Below are 23,381 nucleotides of genomic sequence, written 5' to 3'. Positions count from 1 at the left end.
ATCTGTGCATTGCTGCCTCTTTACAAGGTGGTAAATGTACTTCATTTAAAACTGTTAATTATTTCCTCGCATTTTTTTTTTTTTGGAACTTTTAGACTTTGGAATTATCAACACCGGATCAGCGGTTCCACGTGCACACGGAGCTTGTGTGCAGAAAACCACGCTGGACGCCTACACTGCAGACAATTTGCTTGATGGAGCAAGTCCCGATGATATTTTATCAAGGACTGAAATGGCTCTATTTAAGCCTGAGAATTTTCTGCAAGCGGTAGGTCATCTTCATAGAGCAACTGTTTATGATGATGAATTGGACAAGGAACATCGCTCACTTGTGCAAGAGGTGCGCACATGTTCTCATGATGTGCTTGATGAAAAGGACGTGGGACAAGATGTTGCTGATGCTATGGATGTCTTGGATGAGTATTTTGCTGGTGATTTTGAAGAAGACTTGATCGTGCCACGGATGCTCAATGATGTGTCGTGCAGTACTGATAAAACTAGCCCATGGTCTAGTGTCCTGTCGGTAAATGACACTCACCTTGATTTTGAGGATATTGATGTGGAGCAAAAGAAGAAACTTGACAAGAAAGAGGAAGAAACATCAGCAGAGACTCAAACTGGAGAAGCATCTGAAGTTGATGAAGTAGAGAGTCTGAAGGATGAGGAGGATGGCGATTCTTCAACTGATACTGTCAGAGTGTCGCACACTGACCTCACACCAAACAGCTCGGTAGAGGAGGTAGATCGTCAACCCGAAGAAATTTGTGACCAAAGTGAGGTTCTGCTACCATTTCAGGATTGTGAAGAGCTGGAGAACCATGGAGATGCACTGAGTTCTGCTGGTGCTCACCAGGATGCTTCAGAAATTGTGGAACATGATATACCAGGAGGTTTTGGAGAACACGCTGTTGAAAATCGTGTACTCGGTGAAGCAAAACATGTTTCCACAATAGACAAAACATCTGTGACTGCAATGCAAGTAGTGGGATCACCCGACACCACTGCTCTAGGCCACAGAGAAGCTCATGGAACATTTGAAGAAGCCAGACCTGGATCCAGTATGTATCCTTTTTGGGTTGGTGTGAAGGTGAGCAAGATGGCAGCAGATTGGACACTGATATCACTAGGCTGTAAACAAGGGTGGTATTTTGAGTTTATCGATTTGTATCCTTAAGGGTTTAATCTAGCGATTAGCATTGCTTGCAAAGGTCATGTGATCTCCACAAAAACATTGAATTTGTAGACTGGATTGTTGCACGAGGGGATGGCTTTAGATTATAACATGGGATTGATTGTGAGTGATTGATTGACTTGGCCAAAGATGGTGGAAGAAGAAAGGCGGGCAAGGGGGTTAACAAGGGGAGATGCAGAAAATAGGGCAAAATGGAGAAGATTGTCATGGGGACCGCTCGGCTAACCCCCGCTCTAGCAGGGAAAATGGCCTTAAAATGCCTGTTGTTGTTGTATTGATTGTGAGCGATGAGAACGTTCGAAACTTGACTGCATCATCCAAAGATTGGATAAAATCATGGTTCCCAACTTCTTTCTGCCCCCTGAGGACCTTAAAGCTTCCATGAGGGCTTTGAGACTTGAAGCCAGGAGAGCTGCCATGCCAGATACCGTGAGTCCTGCACTCTCATCGCATCACGTTTACGTCTCAAATACCTGTTTTTGTGCATGGAAAGGCCACAAGTCGGTTCATAGTACTCAAAGGTGCTTTTTATATGTATCTTGATGACACGGAATGCAATTTTTTTATATTCTCTATTAGCACCACAGGGGAAGGGTTGAGGAAGGGCCTCCCAGAGTCCCATGGTCAGTGCGGCTCCAGTCACAAATTGGCAGAGAATGGGACCTGGGATTATTCACCGAACACCGACTTCAACGGAACAGGTGGGTTTTCACGGGACACGCGAACGGTTCGCGAAGGATGCGAATGTCGAAAAAATGGCAAAGTCCAACATTCGTATTTTAGGCTCCAAAAGTTCGCCAAACATGCGCTGGGGTTCGGAAGCGTCATCAATTGTTCGCAGGAGTCGTTTTTTGTTCGGGTGGAATTTCAAACTTTTTTGAAATTCCCGAATTCCTTTTTTGAACATACGAATGTTGGACTTTGCCATTTTTTCGACATTCGCATCCTTCGCGAACCGTTCGCGTGTCCCGTGAAATCCCACCTTACCCACTAGCAGGCACTGCAGAATCTGGAACAAGAAATGCAATCTGTGTCTACTTTTGTACTTACTGCAGAAAGGGGGAATCAAATGGGCTTTCCCCAACCATGATAGAATGTGAAACTTGGCAGATTTTTTTTTTTTTTTTTTTTTTTTTTTTTTTTTGTACACTGAATCGAGGCTTGTAAAAGAGCTAACATTTATTTCACAAACAAATCAACCAGACAAACAAAATATACAAAAAGAGGGAGCGGAAGACAAGATGGGGAGAGAAGGGGAAGCACACAACCACAACATTTGAGAGCAGGGAGATGTGTGGGAGGGAGAGGGCTTGGGGGCAGGAGGCATGGGAAGGGGGGGGGGGGAATGGGGAGGAGGGGAGAAGAGGGGGGGGAGGGGAGGAGGGGAGAAGAGGGGGGGAGGGGAGAAGAGGGGGGGAGGGGGAGGGGTGAGGGGTAGGGGGGGGGGGAGAGGTATAAAATACAAGGGGACCGAAATTAGCGGGGGTAGAAAAGATCAAGGTTTTGGATGGGGGAGGATAAGAGATGGTGGTGAACAGCTGTTTTAAAGACATGGAGGGTGGAGTGGGATTGAAGAGAGTGAGGGAGTTTGTTCCAGAGGCGGGAGAAAAGAGGAATGAAGGAGTGAAGGTGAGCAGAAAGTCTTGATTTTGGCAGTTTAACCATAAGAGGGTTGCAGGCAGATCTTGTGCGACCTGTAGGAATATTTGGGGGACAGAGCCCAGAGAGGGCTGGGGGGGGCAAGGCCAGAGAGGAGTCGGTAGAAGACGGAAAGACCACCAACCTGCCTGCGGTGAGTGAGTGAAAGGCCCTTGGAGTTAGCTTCATCGCGGGAGATTCCAATGATTCTGAACGCGTTGGTTTCAACAGCGTGAAGACGGGCTAGGTGTGAGGCAGGAGCACCAGACCAGAGGGGAGAGCAGTATTCCATAGAGCTGCGGATGAAAGCCTTGTATGTGGTGAGGAGCTCACGTGTGCCAAGGAAGGACTTCGCACGACGGAGGATGCCCAGTCGGCGACTGGCTTTGGAGGCCAGATTTGAAATGTGGTTTTCCCAGGAAAGATCATGGCAAATAGTGAGACCCAAAAGCTTGAGTGACAGAACTTCTTGGAGAGGATTATTCAGAAAGTGGATGGGAGGGTTTTCCAGTCGGTCTTTTCGGAGAGACATCGTAAGAGTGTGAGATTTATCAGGATTGAAAGACATGTTCCATTTGTTTGCCCAGTCTGTGATTTTGTCCAGGTCTGCAGAGAGTGAGCAGGCTGCAGACTGCCGATCTGAGGGATGAGGAATGGAGCGACAGAGAGTAGAGTCGTCAGCAAAGAGATAGACAGGATTTTCAAGAGAGTCAGAGAGATCATTGATGAAGACCAGAAAAAGCACAGGGCCCAGAACACTACCTTGGGGAACTCCAGCCTGAACAGGAAGAGGAGATGAGAGAAACCCATTCAGGGCCACACGTTGACTACAACCAGAGAGGAAGTCCGCCAGCCATGCGTGGAGATTTCCATGGATACCAAAGGAGGAGGGTTTGGTGAGCAGAGCAGGGTGCCAGACCGTATCAAAGGCACGTGAAATGTCAAGGGAGACGGCTCTAATTTCCTGTTTGGCGTTGAGGACCTCCATCCATTGTTGAGAAAGCAGAAGCAGCATGTCCAGAGTAGAGTGACCAGGTCTGAAACCAAATTGATGATCAGAGATCAAGCCATTGGAGAAGAGGAAAGATTTCATATCTGAAGCAATGATGGATTCCATGACTTTGCTGATAATTGGGAGAAGGCTGATTGGTCTGTAGTTGCTGGGATCTGTTTTTGCACCTTTTTTGTGCAAAGCGGTGATGTTGGCTGATTTCCAAGCAGATGGCAGATGACCTTGAGCAAAAGAGAGGGTGAAGAGAACAGAAAGAGGGAGTGAAAGAGCAGAAGCACATGATTTTAGGACCCGTGGGCTGATGCCGTCAGGACCAGTTGCAGAATCAGAGTCGAGGGTTGACAGAAACTTTTCCACCTTGTCAGGAGGAAAGGACACAGAGTCCAGGAGCAGCTGGGTACGACTGGGTACGGTGGGTACAGAGAGGGATGGGTTTGGGACACAAGATTTAGAGGCAAACACAGAGTTGAGGCATTCAGCTTTTTCACGTGCGGAGTCAGCCGTTAAGCCGTTTGAGGTGAGGGAGGGGATGGAGGGGGAACAAACACCAGAAACAGATTTGACCAGACGCCACCAGGATTTGGAAGAGGGAGACAGATAAGAGAGTTCGGTCTTGAGAACTGAGATATTGTTTCCTGGCTCTCCTGAGGGTGGACACACACTTGTTTCGGGCTTTGTGAAAGGAAATGAGATTTCCTTCCGTTGGATTTGCTTTCCAGGAGACGAAAGCAAGTTGTTTCAGGGCAACAGCCTCACCACAAGATTCTGTGTACCATGGACGGGAGGAAGGGTATGACAACTGAAGACGAGATGGGATAAATCTGTGCATGAGAGAGAGCAATTTACTTTGAAAGAATTCCCAGGATGAGTTGATGTCAGAGGCGGTAGAGATGGGAGACCAGTCCAGATGATTGATGGCTGCTTGAAGACCGTGCCAGTTGGCCTGAGTGAAATGCCAGACTCATCGATGCTAAGGAGGCTCTCTGAGAATGGTCAGAGAGATGTCCACTTTGATAAGCACATGATCAGATGAGCCGATTGGAGCAGAAGAAGAGCAGCAGACATTTTCAGGGAAGTTTGTCATAACCAAATCCAGAAGAGAAGATGCTCCGTTGACTGAGATCCGGGTCGGGAAATTGACAGATTGTGTCAGTCCCAGTGAGTCGCAGAAGTCCTTTGCTGAAGAGCCATGGCTGGTGAGAGCGGTACCCACACCCAGCCAACTGGCATGGTGACAATTGAAATCACCACATATGAGGAAGAGAGAGTTGGAATGGGTAGATAGAAGTTGGTCCATATTATCAGACAGCGAGATGTCGATGGAGTCATCGCTGTTTGGTGGACGGTACAACACACATATGAACAAAAGGTGGGAGCGAAGGGGAAGCCGTAGCCAAAGGTATTCCTGGGGGTGAGGTGGAGAGAGGGCAGTGGAGGGCGAGTGAGGAAGAGAGTTTTTTATAAAGATAGCAACCCAACCTCCAGGACGAGGCTCAGGTCTATCATACCGGAGGAGGGAGTAACCTGGGAGAGATACCAAGGCATCAGAGACATCATGAAGGAGGAAAGTTTCTGTTAAGCAGATCACATCTGGTTTGTCAGAAGCAACCTGTATGGAGAGATCAGTCAAGTTTGAGCGAAGGCCCCGGATGTTTGAGGTCCATACCGTTAATGAAGAGGAAGGGGGAGCATCGGGTCCAGAACAGGGGGGGAGGGGTAGGGTTAGATGTGGAAGAGGAGGAAGAGGTAGGGAGAGCTGTTGAAGGTGTGTCAGAGATTTCAGAATAGCTTGGAGAAAGGGAAGAATGGGGCGGACAAAAGGTTTGATGGAGATTGGGTGAGGCACAGTGAGGTGTTATTTGAGGAGGGGGAAGAGCGAGGCAGAAGGTTGGGGGAGATGAAGGTGAAAGTTGGAAGGGGGAAGAAGCAGGGAGGATGCTTTGAGGAGGAGGGGTGAGAGGGGAGTCTAGGAGGGGAGGAGCGAGAGAGTCTCGGAGGGGAGGGGTGTGGGGGGAGTTTAGGAGGGAGGGGAGGGAAGGGGCAAGGGGGGAGATTTGAAAGGGATGGGTGATGGGGAGGATTTGGAGGGGAGGGGTGAGATTGGATTTTGAAAAGTGTACGATTCATGGGAAACGAACATTTTTTGCAAAATGAGTTTGAGATCTTCGAGTCAAAAATACGTTTGAGGACACTGAAGGAGGGGTGGAGTTCTGGATAATTTAGGGAATGTAGAAAGGAGGAACTGTAAGAGATGGTATTATATATATTTTTTGGAATGAATAGATTTGGTGAGCAAGACGAAAGCATCCTTTTGTAGGAAAAGAAGAAAAGGGTGTTATAATATATAAGAGAAAATAGTTGTTCAGGTGAGAGATTATACATTTTATAACCGCGTGATCGCGAACGAAGAACGAACGAACAAAAAAGAACAACAAATAAACGAATAAGACCTGGGAAGGAAATATTTTTTGGGGTTTTTTTTTTTTTTTTGAGTAGAGATATTAAACAAGGAGGTATGGGGTGAACGACAGGGACGAAATAGAGAACGAAAATAATTGCAGCGCATTCGACGAATCGCTGAAGAAAAACAAAACCACAAGGTCGGAGACGGTACGGTAGCCAAGCCTACGAGTACTAGGCCTCAGAATACTCGATACGCATTAACCGACGATTGTGTATACATGTACGAAAAATTAGCACCGAAAATTTTCCAAAAGATACGCTATAGGGTACATACACCGAAAGATAGATACAGTCTCGACAAAAACACAATTGAGAAAGATCACTTAGCTTCGAAAAGACGTGACCTCGCCGTGATCTCGCGAGATCTCCCCTTTAGAATTACCCTTTAGAAGGTATGATGATATGTTGGTCCTTTCTGATGTCATTTCCAGCCAGTGTCCCGGCATTGTTCCGAGGAATTGGAGAGTTTATTGATGCCATTGTCAAGTCGTGTTTATGACTGAAACGTTTTCAAAAAGGGAATAACTTTTTCACTCCTCCTCATTCATTGCTTCACTCCTCATTTCTTCCTTGCCCTTTTTATCATATTCATGATGTTCCTGAAACGGAACATAGTTCAAAAGCTGCTCAGTCGGCCTAACTTTCTGATAATAATACACGTCGAGAGTTCCATTGTCGAAGAATGTCATTTGAGCAAAGAAAACAAATCCTGTTTTTTTCATGTGCAGTGTATGTTACAAAAGAAGGATGAACTGAAAGGTATGATGTTGACATTGTATCTAGAAGTTGAAGATAAAGATGTATAATTAAACAGACAGGAAGGTTAGAGTTAAGGTTCCTCTAACCCTAACCTTAACTCAACAGAGGGAGGGCATAATGCTATGAAGTTGAAACTCCTCCATACGATACCACTAGTATTTACGAAAAAAAACAAATTGCACCCGTGTCCATAGGAAGCGGTTAAGTTTGACATTTTTATTATGCAACAGGCAAAGCCTCGAAATGAATGAAACACTACAGAATTGCCCTTTAGGAAACTTTAGAATTACCGTTTAGAATTAACCTTTAGAATTACCCTTTACCCTTTAGAACACTTTATAATTACCCTTTAGAACACCCTAGAATTACCCTTTAGAACACCCTGGAATCACCCTTTAGAACACTTTAGAATTACCCTTTAGAATTACCCTTTAGAATTACCCTTTAGAATTACCTTTCAGAATTACCATTTAGAATTACCATTTAGAATTACCATTTAGAATTACCCTTTAGAATTACCCTTTAGAACCCCTTTAGAACCCTAGAACCCCTTTAGAATTACCCTTTAGAACTACCCTTTAGAATTACCCTTTAGAATTACCCTTTAGAATTACCCTTTAGAATTACCCTTTAGAATTACCCTTTAGAATTACCCTTTAGAATTACCCTTTAGAACTACCCTTTAGAACCCTCTAGAACCCCTTTAGAACCCTAGAACCCCTTTAGAATTACCCTTTAGAACTACCCTTTAGAACCCTCTTTAATCACCCTTTAGAACACTTTGAAATTACCCTTTAGAATTACTCCTTAAAATGACCCTTTAGAACCCTCTATAATTACACTTTAGAACCCTTTAGAATTGCCCTTTAGAATTTACCCATTAGAACCCTTTACAATTACCCTCTAGAATTACCCTTTAGAATTACCCTTTAGAATTACCCTTTAGAATTACCCTTTAGAATTACCCTTTAGAATTACCCTTTAGAATTACCCTTTAGAATTACCCTTTAGAATTACACTTTAGAATGACACTTTAGAATTACCCTTTAGAACACTTTGAAATTACCCTTTAAAATTACTCCTTAAAATTACCCTTTAGAACCCTCTATAATTACCCATTAGAACCCTTTACAATTACCCGTTAGAATTGCCCTTTAGAATTACCCTTTAGAATTACCCTTTGGAACACTTTAGAATTACCCTTTAGAACACTTTAGAATTACCCTTTAGAACACTTTAGAATTACCCTTTAGAACACTTTAGAATTACCCTTTAGAACACTTTAGAATTACCCTTTAGAACACTTTAGAATTACCCTTTAGAACACTTTAGAAATACCCATTAGAACACTTTAGAATTACCCTTTGGAACACTTTAGAATTACCCTTTAGAACACTTTAGAATTACCCTTTAGAATTAGCGTATAGAACACTTTAGAATTACCCTTGTGAACACTAGAAGTTTTTTGGTTTTTTTTGTATACAGAATCGTGGCTCGTGTAAGAGCGAACACATTGAACATGAAAACATGCACAGACACATAAAACATGCAATGAAGGGAGCGAGAGACAAGAGGGGGAGAGAGGGAAGCACACAAGCACAACAACAGAAGAGAACAGGGACGTCGGTAGATCTGTGGAAGGGGGAGGGCTGGGGGAGGAGGGAGGGGTACACGGTTTTAAGCAAATGAACGCTTCTCGGAATTTCAGGAAAGAAGTTGGGGATTTAAAGAGGCGGATTTGGGGTGTTTCAACGGGGGTAGACAATATCAAGGTTTTGGATGGGGGAAGATAAGAGATGGTGGTGAACAGCTGTTTTACAGACCTGGAGGGTGGAGAGGGATTGAAGAGAGTGAGGGAGTTTGTTCCAGAGGCGGGAGAAAAAAGGAATGAAAGAGTGAAGGTGAGCAGAGAGTCTTGATTTTTGGCAGTTGCACCAGAAGAGGTTTTCTGGCAGATCTTGTGCGTCCTGCAGGCATATTTGGAGGACAAAGCACAGACAGAGCAGGGGGAGCAAGGCCGGAGAGGAGTCGGTAGAAGACAGAAAGACCACCTACCTACCTGCCTGCGATGAGAGAGAGAAAGGCCCTCAGAATCAGCTTTATCGCGGGAGATTTCAATGATTATGAATGCTTTGGTTTCAACCGTGTGAATCTTAGCTCGGTGTGAGGCAGGAGCACCTGCCCAGAGGGAAGAGCAGTATTCCATTGCGCTGCAGATGAAAGCTTTGTATGTGGTGAGGAGCTCAGACGTGCCCAGAAAGAACTTTGCACGACGGAGGATGCCCAGTCGGCGATTCACTTTGGAGGCCAGCTTGGAAATGTGGTTTTCCCAGGAAAGATCATGGCAGATAGTGAGACCCAAAAGCTTGAGTGACAGAACTTCTTCAAGATGATTGTTCAGAAAGTAGATGGGAGGGTTGTCCAGTCGGTCTTTTCGGAGAGACAAATTGAGAGTGTGAGATTTGTCAGGATTGAAAGACATGTTCCACTTGTTTGACCAGTTTGTGATATTGTCCAGGTCTGCAGAGAGTGAAGAGGCTGCGGATTGCCGATCTGAGGGATGAGGAATGGAGCGGCAGAGTGGAGTCATCAGCAAAGAGATAGAGAGGATTTTCAAGAGAGTGAGAGAGATCATTAATGAAGACCAGAAAAAGCATAGGGCCCTCACTGCCTTGAGGAACTCCAGCCTGAACAGGAAGGGGAGAAGAGAGAATTCCATTCAGTGCCACACGTTGACTGCGACCAGAAAGTCGAACTAATTTCCCTTTCGAACTACCCTTTATAACACTTTTTGAATTACCCTTTAGAATTACCATTTAGAACACTAGAATTACCCTTTGGAATTCCTCTTTATAATTACCCTTTAGAAACCTCTAGAATTACAATCTAGAACGCTTTAGAATTACCCTTTAGAATTGCCCATTAGAATTTCCCTTTAGAATTCACCCTTTGGAACCCATTCTAATTAAAGCTTAATATCTCCACATTATACAGAGTATCCATAAGGTCCTTGTGTAACTTTAAACTTTTATAACTTTTGATAGAAACAAACTATAAATGGTGCATGAAAGCATAGTTCATAAAGTTTTCACTCAATACAGTTCAAATGTTTAGGCTTCAACGTAACTGCCCTCTTTCGTAATGCATCGTTCAATCCGGTCACGAAATCAAAGGTCAGAGGTTTTGACAGGTGAAAATCCTGTTACCACAACAACTTGTAAACAACAACAACAACAACAACAGTGATGGGAATTTGACCAAAGTTTCTACAAAGTAGGTATTATGATGCAAAGATGAACTGATTCAATTTCTACATCAAAATGTCAGGTAAAATGTGATACTTGAGAACAGCTTAAGGGATTTGAATCAAACTTGGTACAGGTATGTATAATGATGTAATAATGTGGGTGGAAGCATATCGGTCGATGTCGATAAGTGCCGTTCTAGTTTTGTTATTGCAATTTACCCTAAATAAGGCAGAGAACCACTAAAAGTGAAGGACTACAGAGAAAAAGAAGAAGTGGAAAAACTGGCAAAATCTTCACCGAGTCTTGAAACAAGGAAACTTCTAACACAGGACCACTGTGCAGGAGGGGCTAACTCGGCTGAGTAATTTCATGAATTGCATTTGTGATTGTAGCCCTAAGTTTAACAAAAGAATGGAGTTTTGATGAGGAAACAACAGTTTTACAAAGCCCCATGAAATGTAGTCTAATGAGGATAAGACAGGTGAATGAGTTGGCCAAGCAAATGGTCCACATCTACCAATCCACTTCTTTGGGAAGACTTCATTTAAGTACCGTCGTGCATTCAAAGCATAGTGGCAGGGATCCTTGCCTTGCTGGTACAAGGTGGTGTGTGAAAGTTTTCATCATTGTAGTTCAAGAACCAACTCGTCGAGAAACCCAGGGGAATTGCGGAGTTAACAACAGCAATAAGAACAACATCAAATAGAGAGTTTACAGAACACCTTACCCCATGCAGTCTTGATAAAAAGGACATGGGAAGGGTCTTTTATACTCTTGCTTTGCTTTTCTGAGCACAATCTGTATTTCCTACAAGCCGCCATTTTGTCTCAATCTCTATATTCCTCAAAATAGAGAGCAAGTGGCATATTTGTTTGGTTGAGATGGTGTAAAATGGCATCATATTTTTCCCAGGTACTGCTAAACTGCAGGTTTGTGTTCTGATTTGTGTTCTACACTGTTCAAAATATAACATTCAATTGAAACGAAGTTGTTCCTCGATCATAAACTGATATCTGCAGACAGACAGGCCGACAGAGGGACAAAATGAATGGATTGATTAACCCTGCATTTTGTTTCATGCACATGTCGTAATAACATTAGCATCAACAAAACCTTGTGAATTATCCGTTCACGCACCATTTATATTTTGTTTCTATCACGTGTGCATCAAAAGCTATAAAAGTTTGAAGTGGCACAATAACTTAATATACACCCTGTATTTTGGTGGGATATACAGGGTGTCTATTAAGCAAAGGATGGTTAACAGACATTCCATTTTGCTCCGACGATGGATTCTAAGCTTCTTGGTTTGCAAAGTTTTCCTTTGTCTGCAAAGGCAAAGCGTCGCCTCCTAAAAATGTACATATGCCAATCAAACTGTACATCCATCAATTTCAAGGAGTCCAGCAACTTTATTGATATTGATGAATCTGGTATGCCTCTGTGTACCACATTTCAGATGCAGCAAGTAAAGTAGGCCATTGCATAATCCGAGACAGCACAAATATGTCCGTGTCTTCCCCCGTCATGATCACCCAAATATCAAGTTTCTGAGGGCATGGCCTGCATGGAGAAGCTTGTACGTAACTTCCTCTTCACGTTTTGAATTCCACTCTATTTCTTCCCAGCCATCTTTAGTGAACTTGTAGCAAACGTCCTCACATGTCACATAATGTACTTTTAAAATTAATATCTCTTTGTATTTGGACTTTTTGCACTCTGCAACCGATAATTTGATTCTCCTTGACTTGTTGAAGGGACATAACCCTGCTTTTCACTTTGCTGCTCCCGCTGATACTGTATATGGAACACAGGAACTTTCTCCACTGCTGTACTATGTCGCCTGCAGTGTGATTCTTGAACTGAATGTTTGTATTAGACCCTGTGTTCAATGTATCAAAACTTTTTATCGATGCCTTCCGGTAGACATTAACATTTGATCAATACAGTCACTCTTTGCACCCCCATGAAGTGCCAAGCACAGAATATAATCAGTAAATCTATGCAAGGTTCCTGTTTGTTTTCCTTTCCTCTTCTGAACCAGGATCATTCCATATATAATAACAGCAGAGATGTTTGGAATGGTTTCTGCTCGAGAGATATTCCCCTCACACTCTCCCCCGACCCCCAACCTCTATGCCAAACATTGCTTTGTTGGTCTCCCATAGATCTCCATGAAATGTTGCCAAAGCACATGGAACCTTGTGGGCGTGCTCGTACTTTACGATCCAGTTGCTTACTCCGATTAATTTGTTTTTCATGTGTCCAAAAAATGTTTTGTCTGCTTTGAGTTGGACTTGTTTTCCTGATGTTTTGAAATTATTTTTCTTGTTGATGTCAGGGGATTTTCAATGCCAGTTTGGATATCTTGTCATGGAATTTCTAAGGAGGAGGATCACTCTCATGGCAATTATTCTTGAAGTCCTGGGATAACGTCCTCTCCTACTTGGTGCGCTTTGAACAGGTTATCAAGGACATCCAGTGGGGATATTTTTTTTCCATTAGACAAGTCTGACCAGATCTGCCTGATCAGCATTAAATATCAGGACTGCACACTAAGTTATTGATATCACACCAGGATGAACAAAGGGATTTCAGATACATGACAGAAGTTCTTGATATGTCAAGTCCTCCCAATGTGCATACTGTATATGACATCTAGATCGGTACCATCTCTGTCTGACTGTAACTTCATTTTTGGTGACCAAAGGATTCCATGTTTTGTGATAATTAGCTTCAGCAGTAAGCTTGGGCAAAATAATCGATTCGTCTCCTGTAACGGTTCCAAGTTTCCAGAGTTGATTCTGACTATGCCTCATCTCTTCGGCCATCGAGAATCCATTTGTTGGTTCAGAAAATTATATCAAAAGTTTATCCTGTCATTCTTTGCAAAACAGACAATGACAAGTCCGTTTTTTCCATATATATACAGACTTGGCATTTAATATGGAATATTTTTTTTTTCTTGACTTGGGTTTACTTTCTTAACTCAGTATATCAATCTGGTGAGTTTCTTTTACACTTTGGTGATTTATTTGTTAAAAGAACCATGTCACTGATTGTCTGTCGCATCAAGAAGTCAACAACAGGATTATATCACAGGTGGCGTGGCAAAATGTACGGACAGGTGCATTTGATGATTGGCTTCACAGTCGGGTATACAAGTGTTGTTGCGTTCTGTATTAGTGGAAAACAACTGCTGAACGTCTCCAAAAGTTATCGCCGCTTCCTCTGGAGATGGTCCGTCAACTCGACAATGCTGTTTGTCATGGAGTGGTGGCTTTATGAAATTACGGCATGAAACCGTGCTATTGCTCGGCAGTATGGCATCACTCAAGGTCAGGTGTCAAAGATCCTGAAACGAAATGCTCAGAGGGGTGTCCCTACTCCAATACCGAGGCGAGGACGTCCCCGCAGAACCACAAGGAGGGATGATCGCCAGCTGCACCGGTTAGTCCGCAATGGCTGTACCAAGTCAGCTAATCGGCTTAGGGCTGAGTGGCAGCAACTGACAAATGTGCCTGTATCCAGAAGGCTAGTCAACCAACGACTGGTTCAAGCAGGCTATTGTGCCAGGCGTCCCCTGAGAAAGCCACGCCTGACCAGACAACACCGTCAGCGCCGATTGCAGTGGGCCAGAGAGCACCGTCAATGGCAGCCAGGACACTGGAATCACGTGATCTTCAATGACGAGTCTAGATTTCTGGTCTATCGTCAAGATAGCCGCTTCCAAGTGCGCAGACAAGTGCATGAAGCCTACAACAAAGATTTTATAGTGCTAAGAGTCCAAGCTGGAGGTGGTGGGGTGACCGTTTGGGATGCTTTTCATGCAGGGGGCAAAACTGACCTGGTTGTTCTGAATGGAAACCTGAACCAGTTCAAGTACAGGGCCATTCTGGAAGAAACATTGCTTCCATTTGCTCGTGCAGCCTTTCGAGGAAACTTTGTCTTCCAAGATGACAATGCACGGCCTCATCGTAAGCATGATCCAACACTTTCTTGCTGACCGTGGTGTAGAGCATATGGAGTGGCCTGCCATGTCCCCGGATATGAATCCGATAGAGAACTTGTGGGCAAAATTAACGCGTCAAATCGACCACTTGGGCCAGCAGCCGACCTCTGTGCGTGAATTGCAGCAGGCTATTGTCACTGCATGGCAAGCGATTCCTGTCCAAACCCTGGCAAATCTCGTGAACAGCATGCCTCAACGTGTACGTGCTCTCCTGAATGCTCGTGGGGGTTACACGAAGTACTGAACTGTAATTTTACTGTCCGTAATCCCAGTCGTAATTTAACTTTTGTTTTTGTTAGAAACAAAATTGGCTAATGTGCAAAATAAAGAGATACTTCTGGAAAACGTACAGAAGTTTAACACAGTACTGTCCATGAATTGAGTTCGATATCAGTTTACATCACTTTCAAGGATCAATTTATTTGTTTCGAAATGTCAAATGTAGTTTTTGTTTCTTTTAAAGGTCACATTAACAAAATCTAGAATAATTTCAACATAATTCCAATGAACTTTTGGTTCTAAGACATCTTGAAAAGTAAGTTCACCCCCACAAAAAAAATATTCCATATTAAATGCCAAGTCTGTAGTTCATTCAAGTTGGAAAGAAAATCAACAGAATGTACTCACGAACTGTGTGCATGTGGGTCGGACTTCTCCTTCCGGGATTCTACAGACAGCATTGAATGAATGAATGAATGATCGTTTTAAGGCCATTTTCCCCGCTAGAGCAGGGGTTAGCCTTGCGGGCCCCATGACAATCATGGTTCCCTGTTTGAGGCAATGTTTTTATGGCCGGATGCCCTTTCTGGCGCCAACCCTTAGTCGCCTCTTACGATGCGCAGGGGATACGGTGTACCTATTCTAAACCGGGGTACACACCGGGATCATTCATCCCAGCAAGCTGGTACTCAATTTTGCCGACCTCGGAAGGATGACAGGCTGAGTCAACCCCCCTGGTGTTAATTTAGCGATCGACCGGGATTCGAACCCAGGATCCTCGGATCCCAAGCCGGCACCCTAACCGTGAAGCCAACACCAAGCTCTACAGACAGCATTAGCCTATTATATCTGTTTAGAGTATTGTGAAATTCCAAAGACATCATATTTCGTAACAGCAAAATTATCACAGCATATTTCTTAAATGCATATTTCCAATGAAAATAAGTCCAAAGGAATCGAGGTCTCTAGGTCAAAAAAGGTCTGTTGCCTTATACACCGCCCAGGTAAACCGGGTTAAAAAATTTTATTTAATTGAAAAAATTACAATTTCCCAGTAGGTGTGGATTAATTTGAAGCAACTTTTACTTCTCATTTTCTTTCCCAGGAGCATTTCCGTGTTTCATGGTGGGACAAAGGCACGTGACAGCGTTAGCTTTTTCTCTGTGCAGTAAAACTAGGAAATAGGAATGGCCATGGAGGACCTCCTCAAAAATCAAAATATGTTTCGAAAAGCTTGTACGTCATCAAGCATGATCTGGAGCTTCTTTCTATTCGAAAATAATCCGGAAAACCGAGCGAGATTTTATATCCGAGACAAGTTTGATTCGTGCTCTGCAGCATGTCGTGTACATCCGTTATGTTTAAGTCATTCCATCCAAGGGAAGCTCGTGGTCATGTAATGGAAAGTCTTGTCAAACGTGACCGAGATCAGTCGTCATCATCGGCAAGTCGGAAACAGACATCCACAAGCACTTATTTATGATTGCGCAATGCAAGCCTGCTCAATAGTCACTCCTGGTAATCTATTCCCCCCCCACCCCCAATCCCAACAACTTATCTATCCTACTATATTAATTAAATAAGCCAATTCTCTCTTTGTTTGTTGTACTTTCTAGGTATGAAAATCATACAAAGATCATACAGGGCTGGGCCGACTTCTACCAAATTTAGCATTTGTGTTGGTCGTACCCATGGTCAGGTCCTCGGCACAAGCAACCCCACCCCTACGATGAGGGCGGGGGGGAGGCACCTTACTATTTTTACCCGATCTTACAAAATTTTGCATACACTACCGATCAAAAGTTTTAGAACGCCTCAATTTTTCAAGTTTGTATTGAAATTTACGCAGTTTAATGTCTCAATGTACTCTGAAATTAAGCATAGAACAAATAAACAATTGGAGATAAAAAGAAATCGTGGAATCATTTTGTTTCACAAAATTTAATTTAAATTTTTGACTCAGCAAAGTAGCCACCTTTTGCAGGTATAACCGCCGAACACACTCGTGGCATTCTTTCTACAATGGAAATCAAATATTGTTCGGGAAGTGCTCCCCAACACTGTTGCATAAGTTCCCATAAATGTGTTGCACTTGTAGGTTGCTTTGCTTTCACCCTTCTATCCAGTTCATCCCAAACCAGCTCGATGGGGTTTCAGTCTGCAGACTGTGCTGGCCATTCCATGATTTGAAGCCTACCGTCTTGTTCTTTTCCTCGAACGTAGTTTTGACATAGCCTGGAGGTGTGTTTATCGTCATTATATTGCTGTAGGATGAACCCCTGACCAACTAGGTGTACACCAAGAGGGTATTGCATGGTGCTGCAAAATGCTGTGGGTAGCCCTTTTGGTTCAGGGTGCCAGTCACTCTGTGCAAGTCGACGACTCTGGATCCAGCAAAAGAGCCCCAGACCATCACGCTTCCTCCTCCATGTTTGACAGTTGGTGTCACACACTGAGGAACCATCCTTTCACCTACTCGACGGCGTACAAAAACCCTGCGTGATGAACCAAAGATTTCAAATTTTGATTAATCGGTCCATAAGACCTTCTTCCAGTCTTCAGTAGTCCAGTGGCGGTGCTTCATGGCCGAGGCAAGCCTCTTTTTCTTATTTTGCCATCTTAGCAATGGCTTTCCTACTGCCACTCGACCTGTCAAACCTGCAGCTCGAAGTCTTCTCTTCACAGTTGAAACTGAGACTTTACTTCGACCAGTGTTAAGCTGAGCTTGAAGCTGTTGTCCTGTGAGCCACCTATCACTCAAGCTGTTGACTCTCAGAAACTTGTCTTCTGATTCTGTTGTGGCTTTGGGTCTGCCAGACCTCTTCCTGCCAGTTTCCTCCAGTTTCCAATATACTACTTCCTGCAGTGCAATATTGTCCAAATAATGCTTCAGAGGGTGTAATAACAGTCTGTTCCAATACTGCTTTTATACAGACAGGGGGTTTGTAATCAAGTAATCAGCAGAGGTTGGGACACCTGTAGGAATTGTTTGCATCAACTTTCAAGGCTTAATTTACTTACATTGCTGCAGAACAGCTGTAAGTTGTTAACCCATTACTTGTTCCCTGAAGAAGGCCTTTTTTTTTTTTTTACAATATAACTGTGCAATTTACATTATTTCCCCGTTTTTGCTAACCTAAACTTTTTTTTTAAACCTCGAGCAGTTTATTGCTTACCTTTGTACCATTTCAGGTTATTCACTGGACATTAAACTGCGTAAATTTCAATAAAAACTGGAAAAATTGAGGTGTTCTAAAACTTTTGACCGGTAGTGTATGTGTTGGCAACACCCAGAGGTAACCTACTGCGAAGGGGGGAGCGAAGTCGATTTGCGGACTTGTAAAACAAGTCATGCCACTAGTTCTATTTACTCATAAACATCAATTTTATGCTGAAGTTATTTCTCTTTATTTCCTCCGCCACCGAAGATGGATGGAGGTTATGTTTTCACTCCTGTTTGTCTGTGTGCAGATATCTCAAAAATTAAAGACAAATTTGGATGAAACTAGTTGAGCAGGTTGGGTGTGTGAGAAGGATGAATTGATTAAATTGTGGTGAAGGATCAGAATCGATTCCTCTCAGAATCGAGACAGCAGTTCGGAATCGGAATCGATTCTCAAATTTTACGAATTGCCCAAGCCTATTCAGGAGCCTATAAATATCTGCCGACAATTGCTGGGATTCTTTCCTCCATTTCTCACCGTTGTGTTGTCACACAAGATGGTGGACATTAATGGTCAAGTGTTGCTTTGTCCTTTAAAGTACTTTGTTTGCTTCTTCCAGAATGTGCACACTGCCTAATATCCTGTTGATGTGCTCGGTGCATATCCCCGATGACTTCCTATCAGTATCTTCCATGGCAGGTTCATGGAGAGCTTAGTCTTTTGACATAATAACATCTAAAGTTTGTTTTCTCCCCCATCACATATATAATGTACTGCAAAACATTTGATGATAATTGGATCTATGGGATTTCATCCTCCTTCACATTCTTTGTAGCATCCAAAACAGGAACATATTTCCATATCTTGGCAACCCTTAACAGATTGTTCCATGAATCAATGTTCTGTACAGACGCAAGGTTGGCACTTGGGTCCTCTTCAGTGGTGTGAATAGCACATGTTAATCTGGGGTTGGTACACTGTTTGTGGCTCCTTCTGAGTCACTGTTGGGCTTCCTGGTTTCTCGAGCTAATACTTCAGACCACTGTAAAAAGATAAAGTTAACATCAGAGCATTGAACACATGATTAACTTTATTGTAATTCCAGAACATATTGTCATATAGTGAATTGAATCGACAGCGTTTATCGATGTATGCCTAGCGCACTGGGAAGCAAGGAGAAGCTTAACCCTCCGTCGGAGCAAAAGAGGCCCGTTTTGGGAATTAACCCTTCATTGGAGCAAAATAGGTGAATTTCAAACATTAACCCTTCATCAGAGCAAAAGTCTCGTTTCAAGTATTAACCCTTCATTGGAAAAAGTAACTATTTTAGCCATTAACCCGTTGTTGGAGTAAAAGACATCCATTTCGGGTGTTAACCCTTCGTCGAAGCAAAATAGTCCATTTCGGTCATTAACCCTTTATTGGAGCAATGGAGATTTGTTTCGGATGTTAACCCTTCATCGGGGCAAAAGAGGCCCGTTTCAAGTATTAACTCTTCGTTGGAACAAAATCGCTCAATTTTGGTCATTATCATTAACCCATCGTTGGAGTAAAAGGCATCCGTTTCGGGCGTTAACCCTTCGTCAGAGCAAAATATCCCATTTTAGGCATTAACCATTTATTGGAGCAAAAGAGATTTGTTTCGGACATTAACCCTTCATTGAAGCAAAAGAGGTCCATTTTGGCCATTAACCCTTTGTTGGAGCAAAATAGCTGAGTTTTGAGCATTAATCCTTCAACTGAATAAGAGGCAATTCAGTTCAGGCATTAACCCTTTGGTGGAGTCAGAGGTCAATTTTGGACATTCACCCTTCATTGAAGCAAAAGACATCCGATGAAAGGACCTCAATCAATATGACGTTTAATTCCATCCATCGTTCTACCTGTCAACCGACGCAGTTCCACAACACGAAGTCTTCACCAGTAAAACCAGTTCTCCATCCATATCACAGTAATACTATTACCATGTTTCTCTTTAAATGGCTTGACCTTCAATTCGGGATAAACATGTTTGCAGTCCTCGTACTTATTTATTTTTCTCCGCATGCTTATTGTCACGCATGTTTTTGCCCTCCTGTTTGACGTGTGATTGATGCTGACAGTTGAATGCAAAGGGATTGTTGTTGCATAAATGTAGACTCACCGCAGGGAAGGGAAGCGGTAACTTAATATATTTCATTTGAACACACCAAGCATCAGAATACAACAACAACAACAACAACAGGCATTTTAAGGCCATTTTCCCTGCTAGAGCGGGGGTTAGCCTTGCGGTCCCCATGACAATCTTCTCCATTTTGCCCTATTTTCTGCATCTCTCCTTGTTTAACCCCCTTGCCCGCATTTCTTCTTCCACCATCTTTAGCCAAGTCTTTTTCGGTCTTCCCCGTCCTCTACTTCCTTCTACATTCATTTCCATCACTCTTCTCAACCAGTCACTTTCATCCTTCCTCAACACATGAACAACCCATCTCAACCTGTTCCTCTTCGCAGCATCAATCACAGGCAATATTTCCATCATCTTTCGCAATTCATCATTTGTCTTCCTCTCTCTCAACGATACTCCGCACATCCGTCGAACCATTCGCATTTCCACCCTTTCCAGCCTTCGTTGCTGCTCTACGTTCATTATCCATGTCTCGCTCCCATAAATCATAACACTTCTCACACATGCAGCATACACCTTTCCCTTCAGCTTCAGCGACACTCCCCTCCTCATCAGCACGCCACTCAGTTCCCGAAACTCATCAGAATGAGTTATTGAATTTACAGTTTGCCAAAGGTCATGTGTCATGTGCTTAGGAAACGTGGGTTGAATGGGACAGGGATACCTATATGTTTATCCCTTTATGAATCAATCTTTTATTCCCTGGCAACTCTTGATATTTATAAAATGTAATCCATTCTACATATTTGTGACACACGGAGAAGCAAAGCTTTGCACGCACCTGTTGGCAAGAATCCCTATTTGTGGCCTGTTTGTTTGACTGTGAGACTCGATGAGAGGTTTTATTTGTGAACGAGATTTGTTTTTTTGTTTTCAACCGTGAACTCTCACATACAAGCCATCAGCGCGGCATACCTTTGGGGCTTGTTTGTGCGTCGCATTGGGAGGATCGAAGCACCCTCCGGGTGTGCACTTGGCCACACTCATTTTGCGACCTGGAACCTGGCACTCCTCCCGACAGCGGGCGCCATGATTGGCTCTTAGAAACTTATCGGTTGCTTCTCATTGGTCGGTCGGAAATCGTTGTACTTTTTGTTTTTGTTTTTTCCGGGCTGCTGCTTCTTGGTGCTGACAGGCAATCGGAATGTTGCAAAGCAGACAATGCCACATTGACCTACTTTGAGCATTTCCTTCTTACCGACCAAGCCTCAGCAGCTCAAACCGAACATTGAAAACATTCGACCAAATTGGAGAGAATATCAAGTTCAAGCGTTTTATTAATTTATTTATTTATTTATTTTTGGAGCTTGCGTGCGTGATCAGTGGTCTGACTCTGCAGCATTGGACCCGAGTGCTGATGAAATAACCCACCTCCTCCCATCTTCCACACATCTGCCCACGCTCCGAACCCCCACCCCACCCCACTGCAACCCACCAGCTCTGTCCCCACTGAGTCAGCAAGGGGCATTGCCTCAGATGGACATATGAATTTGGATCGAATTAAATACCGCACTGGCATTACCTCAACGGGCGTTGTGCCTTGTTTTTCACAATGGGTTCTCTATCTGGCCTTCCTCTTTTCTTTCATAATTTATTGTCCATGTATAATGTTGTGCAGAATATTTTTGATTTTTGTGGAGTGGAGTGGGGGAGAGGAGAGCTGAAGTACCACTTCAATTGAATTTACGTTTGTTTGGCATTTACCTTTTTTTGTATTAGTGTTTTGAAATTTCCTCACTTTTTTTTTTTTTTTTTTTTTTTTAAATTTTGTATACAAGATCGAGGCTCGTGAAAGAGCGAACATTAATCACACAGAAAGACAAACAGACACACAAAACAAATAACATCGGGAGCGGTAGACAAGATGGGGAGAGAGGGGGAAGGACACAAACACAACATTTGAGAGCAGGGACCGAGAGACATGGAGACATCGAGAGAACTGTGGGAGGGAGAGGGCTTTGGGGGGAAGGCATGGGAAGGGGGGGGGGGGGTGGGAGAGGTATAAAACATATGGACACTGCCAAGACTTCCAGGAAAGAAGTTGGAATTTCAAACAAGGTGGATCTGGGGTGAATTAGTGGGGGTAGAAAAGATCAAGGTTTTGGATGGGGGAAGATAAGAGATGGTGGTGAACAGCTGTTTTGAAGACCTGGAGGGAGGAGTGTGATTGAAGTGAGTGTGGGAGTTTGTTCCAGAGGCGGGAGAAAAGAGGAATGAAAGAGTGAAGGTGAGCAGAGAGCCGAGATTTCGGCAGTTTAACCATCAGAGGGTGGCTGGCAGATCTTGTGCGACCTGTAGGAATATTTGGGGGACAGAGCACAGAGAGAGCTGGGGGAGCAAGGCCGGAGAGGAGTCGGTAGAAGACAGAAAGACCACCTACCTGCCTGCGGTGAGTGAGTGAAAGGCCCTCAGAGATAGCTTCATCGCGGGAGATTCCAATGATTCTGAAAGCTTTGGATTCAACAGCGTGAAGCCGAGCCAGGTGTGAGGCAGGAGCACCAGCCCATAGGGGAGAACAGTATTCCATTGAGCTGCGGATGAAAGCCTTGTATGTGGTGAGGAGCTCAGGTGTGCCTAGGAAGGACTTCGCACGACGGAGGATGCCCAGTCGGCGACTGGCTTTGGAGGCCAGCTTGGAAATGTGGTTTTCCCAAGAAAGATCATGGCAGATGGTGAGACCCAAAAGCTTGAGCGACAGAACTTCTTGGAGAGGATTGTTGAGAAAGTAGATGGGAGGGTTGTCCAGTCGATCTTTTCGGGGAGACATAGTAAGAGTGTGAGATTTGTCAGGATTGAAAGACATGTTCCACATGTTTGACCAGTCTGTGATTTTGTCCAGGTCTTCAGAGAGTGAGGAGGCTGCAGACGGCCGATCTGAGGGAAGAGGAATGGAGCGGCAGAGAGTGGAGTCATCAGCAAAGAGACACAGAGGATTTTCCAGAGAGTCGGAGAGATCATTGATAAAGACCAGAAAAAGCACAGGGCCCAGCACACTGCCTTGGGGAACTCCAGCCTGAACGGGAAGGGGAGATGAGAGAAATCCATTCAGGGCCACACGTTGACTACGACCAGAGAGGAAGTCCGCAAGCCATGCATGGAGATTTCCATGGATACCATAGGAGGAGAGTTTGGTGAGCAGAGCTGGGTGCCAGACCGTATCGAAGGCACGTGATATGTCAAGGGAGACAGCTCTGATTTCCTGTTTGGCATTGAGGACCTCCATCCATTGTTGAGACAGCAGAAGCAGCATGTCCAGAGTAGAGTGACCTGGTCTGAAACCAAATTGATGATCAGAGATCAAGCCATTGGAGAAGAGGAAAGATTTCATATCCGAAGCAATGATGGATTCCATGACTTTGCTGATAATTGGGAGCAGGCTGATTGGTCTGTAGTTGCAAGGATCTGTTTTTGCACCTTTTTTGTGTAAAGCGGTAATGTTTGCTGATTTCCAGGATGCTGGCAGAAGACCTTGAGCAAAAGATAGGGTGAAAAGAACAGAGAGAGGGTGAG

General features: G+C 43.8%; 1 protein-coding gene and 1 long non-coding RNA gene across 4 annotated transcripts in view; one reads left to right on the top strand and one right to left on the bottom strand.

The window, feature by feature from the left end:
* Positions 1-23,381, top strand: part of LOC137437660 (C2 domain-containing protein 3) — a 124,487-nt gene that overhangs the window by 48,393 nt on the left and 52,713 nt on the right. For 2 of the 3 annotated variants that reach the window (XM_078766116.1, XM_068132139.2), the window contains exons 32-33: positions 96-1,062; positions 1,516-1,621. In XM_078766116.1, coding sequence (XP_078622242.1) covers positions 96-1,062; positions 1,516-1,621 — 1,073 coding nt within the window. The remainder of the gene's footprint in view (positions 1-95; positions 1,063-1,515; positions 1,622-23,381) is intronic. The other variant, XM_078766117.1, reaches the window with a different exon arrangement.
* Positions 11,078-20,806, bottom strand: LOC137437329 (uncharacterized). Its single transcript, XR_010986459.2, has 3 exons — positions 20,787-20,806; positions 14,952-14,991; positions 11,078-11,325 (listed from the first exon to the last, which is right to left on the bottom strand). It is a non-coding gene; the product is annotated as an uncharacterized LOC137437329 (long non-coding RNA).

This window comes from Myxine glutinosa, chromosome 12 (assembly GCF_964187855.1).
Source record: "Myxine glutinosa chromosome 12, kmMyxGlut1.1, whole genome shotgun sequence".
NCBI classification, from domain to species: Eukaryota; Metazoa; Chordata; class Myxini; order Myxiniformes; family Myxinidae; genus Myxine; species Myxine glutinosa.
Note: the sequence above shows the minus strand (reverse complement) of the source record. Positions and strands in the feature narration are given on the sequence as shown.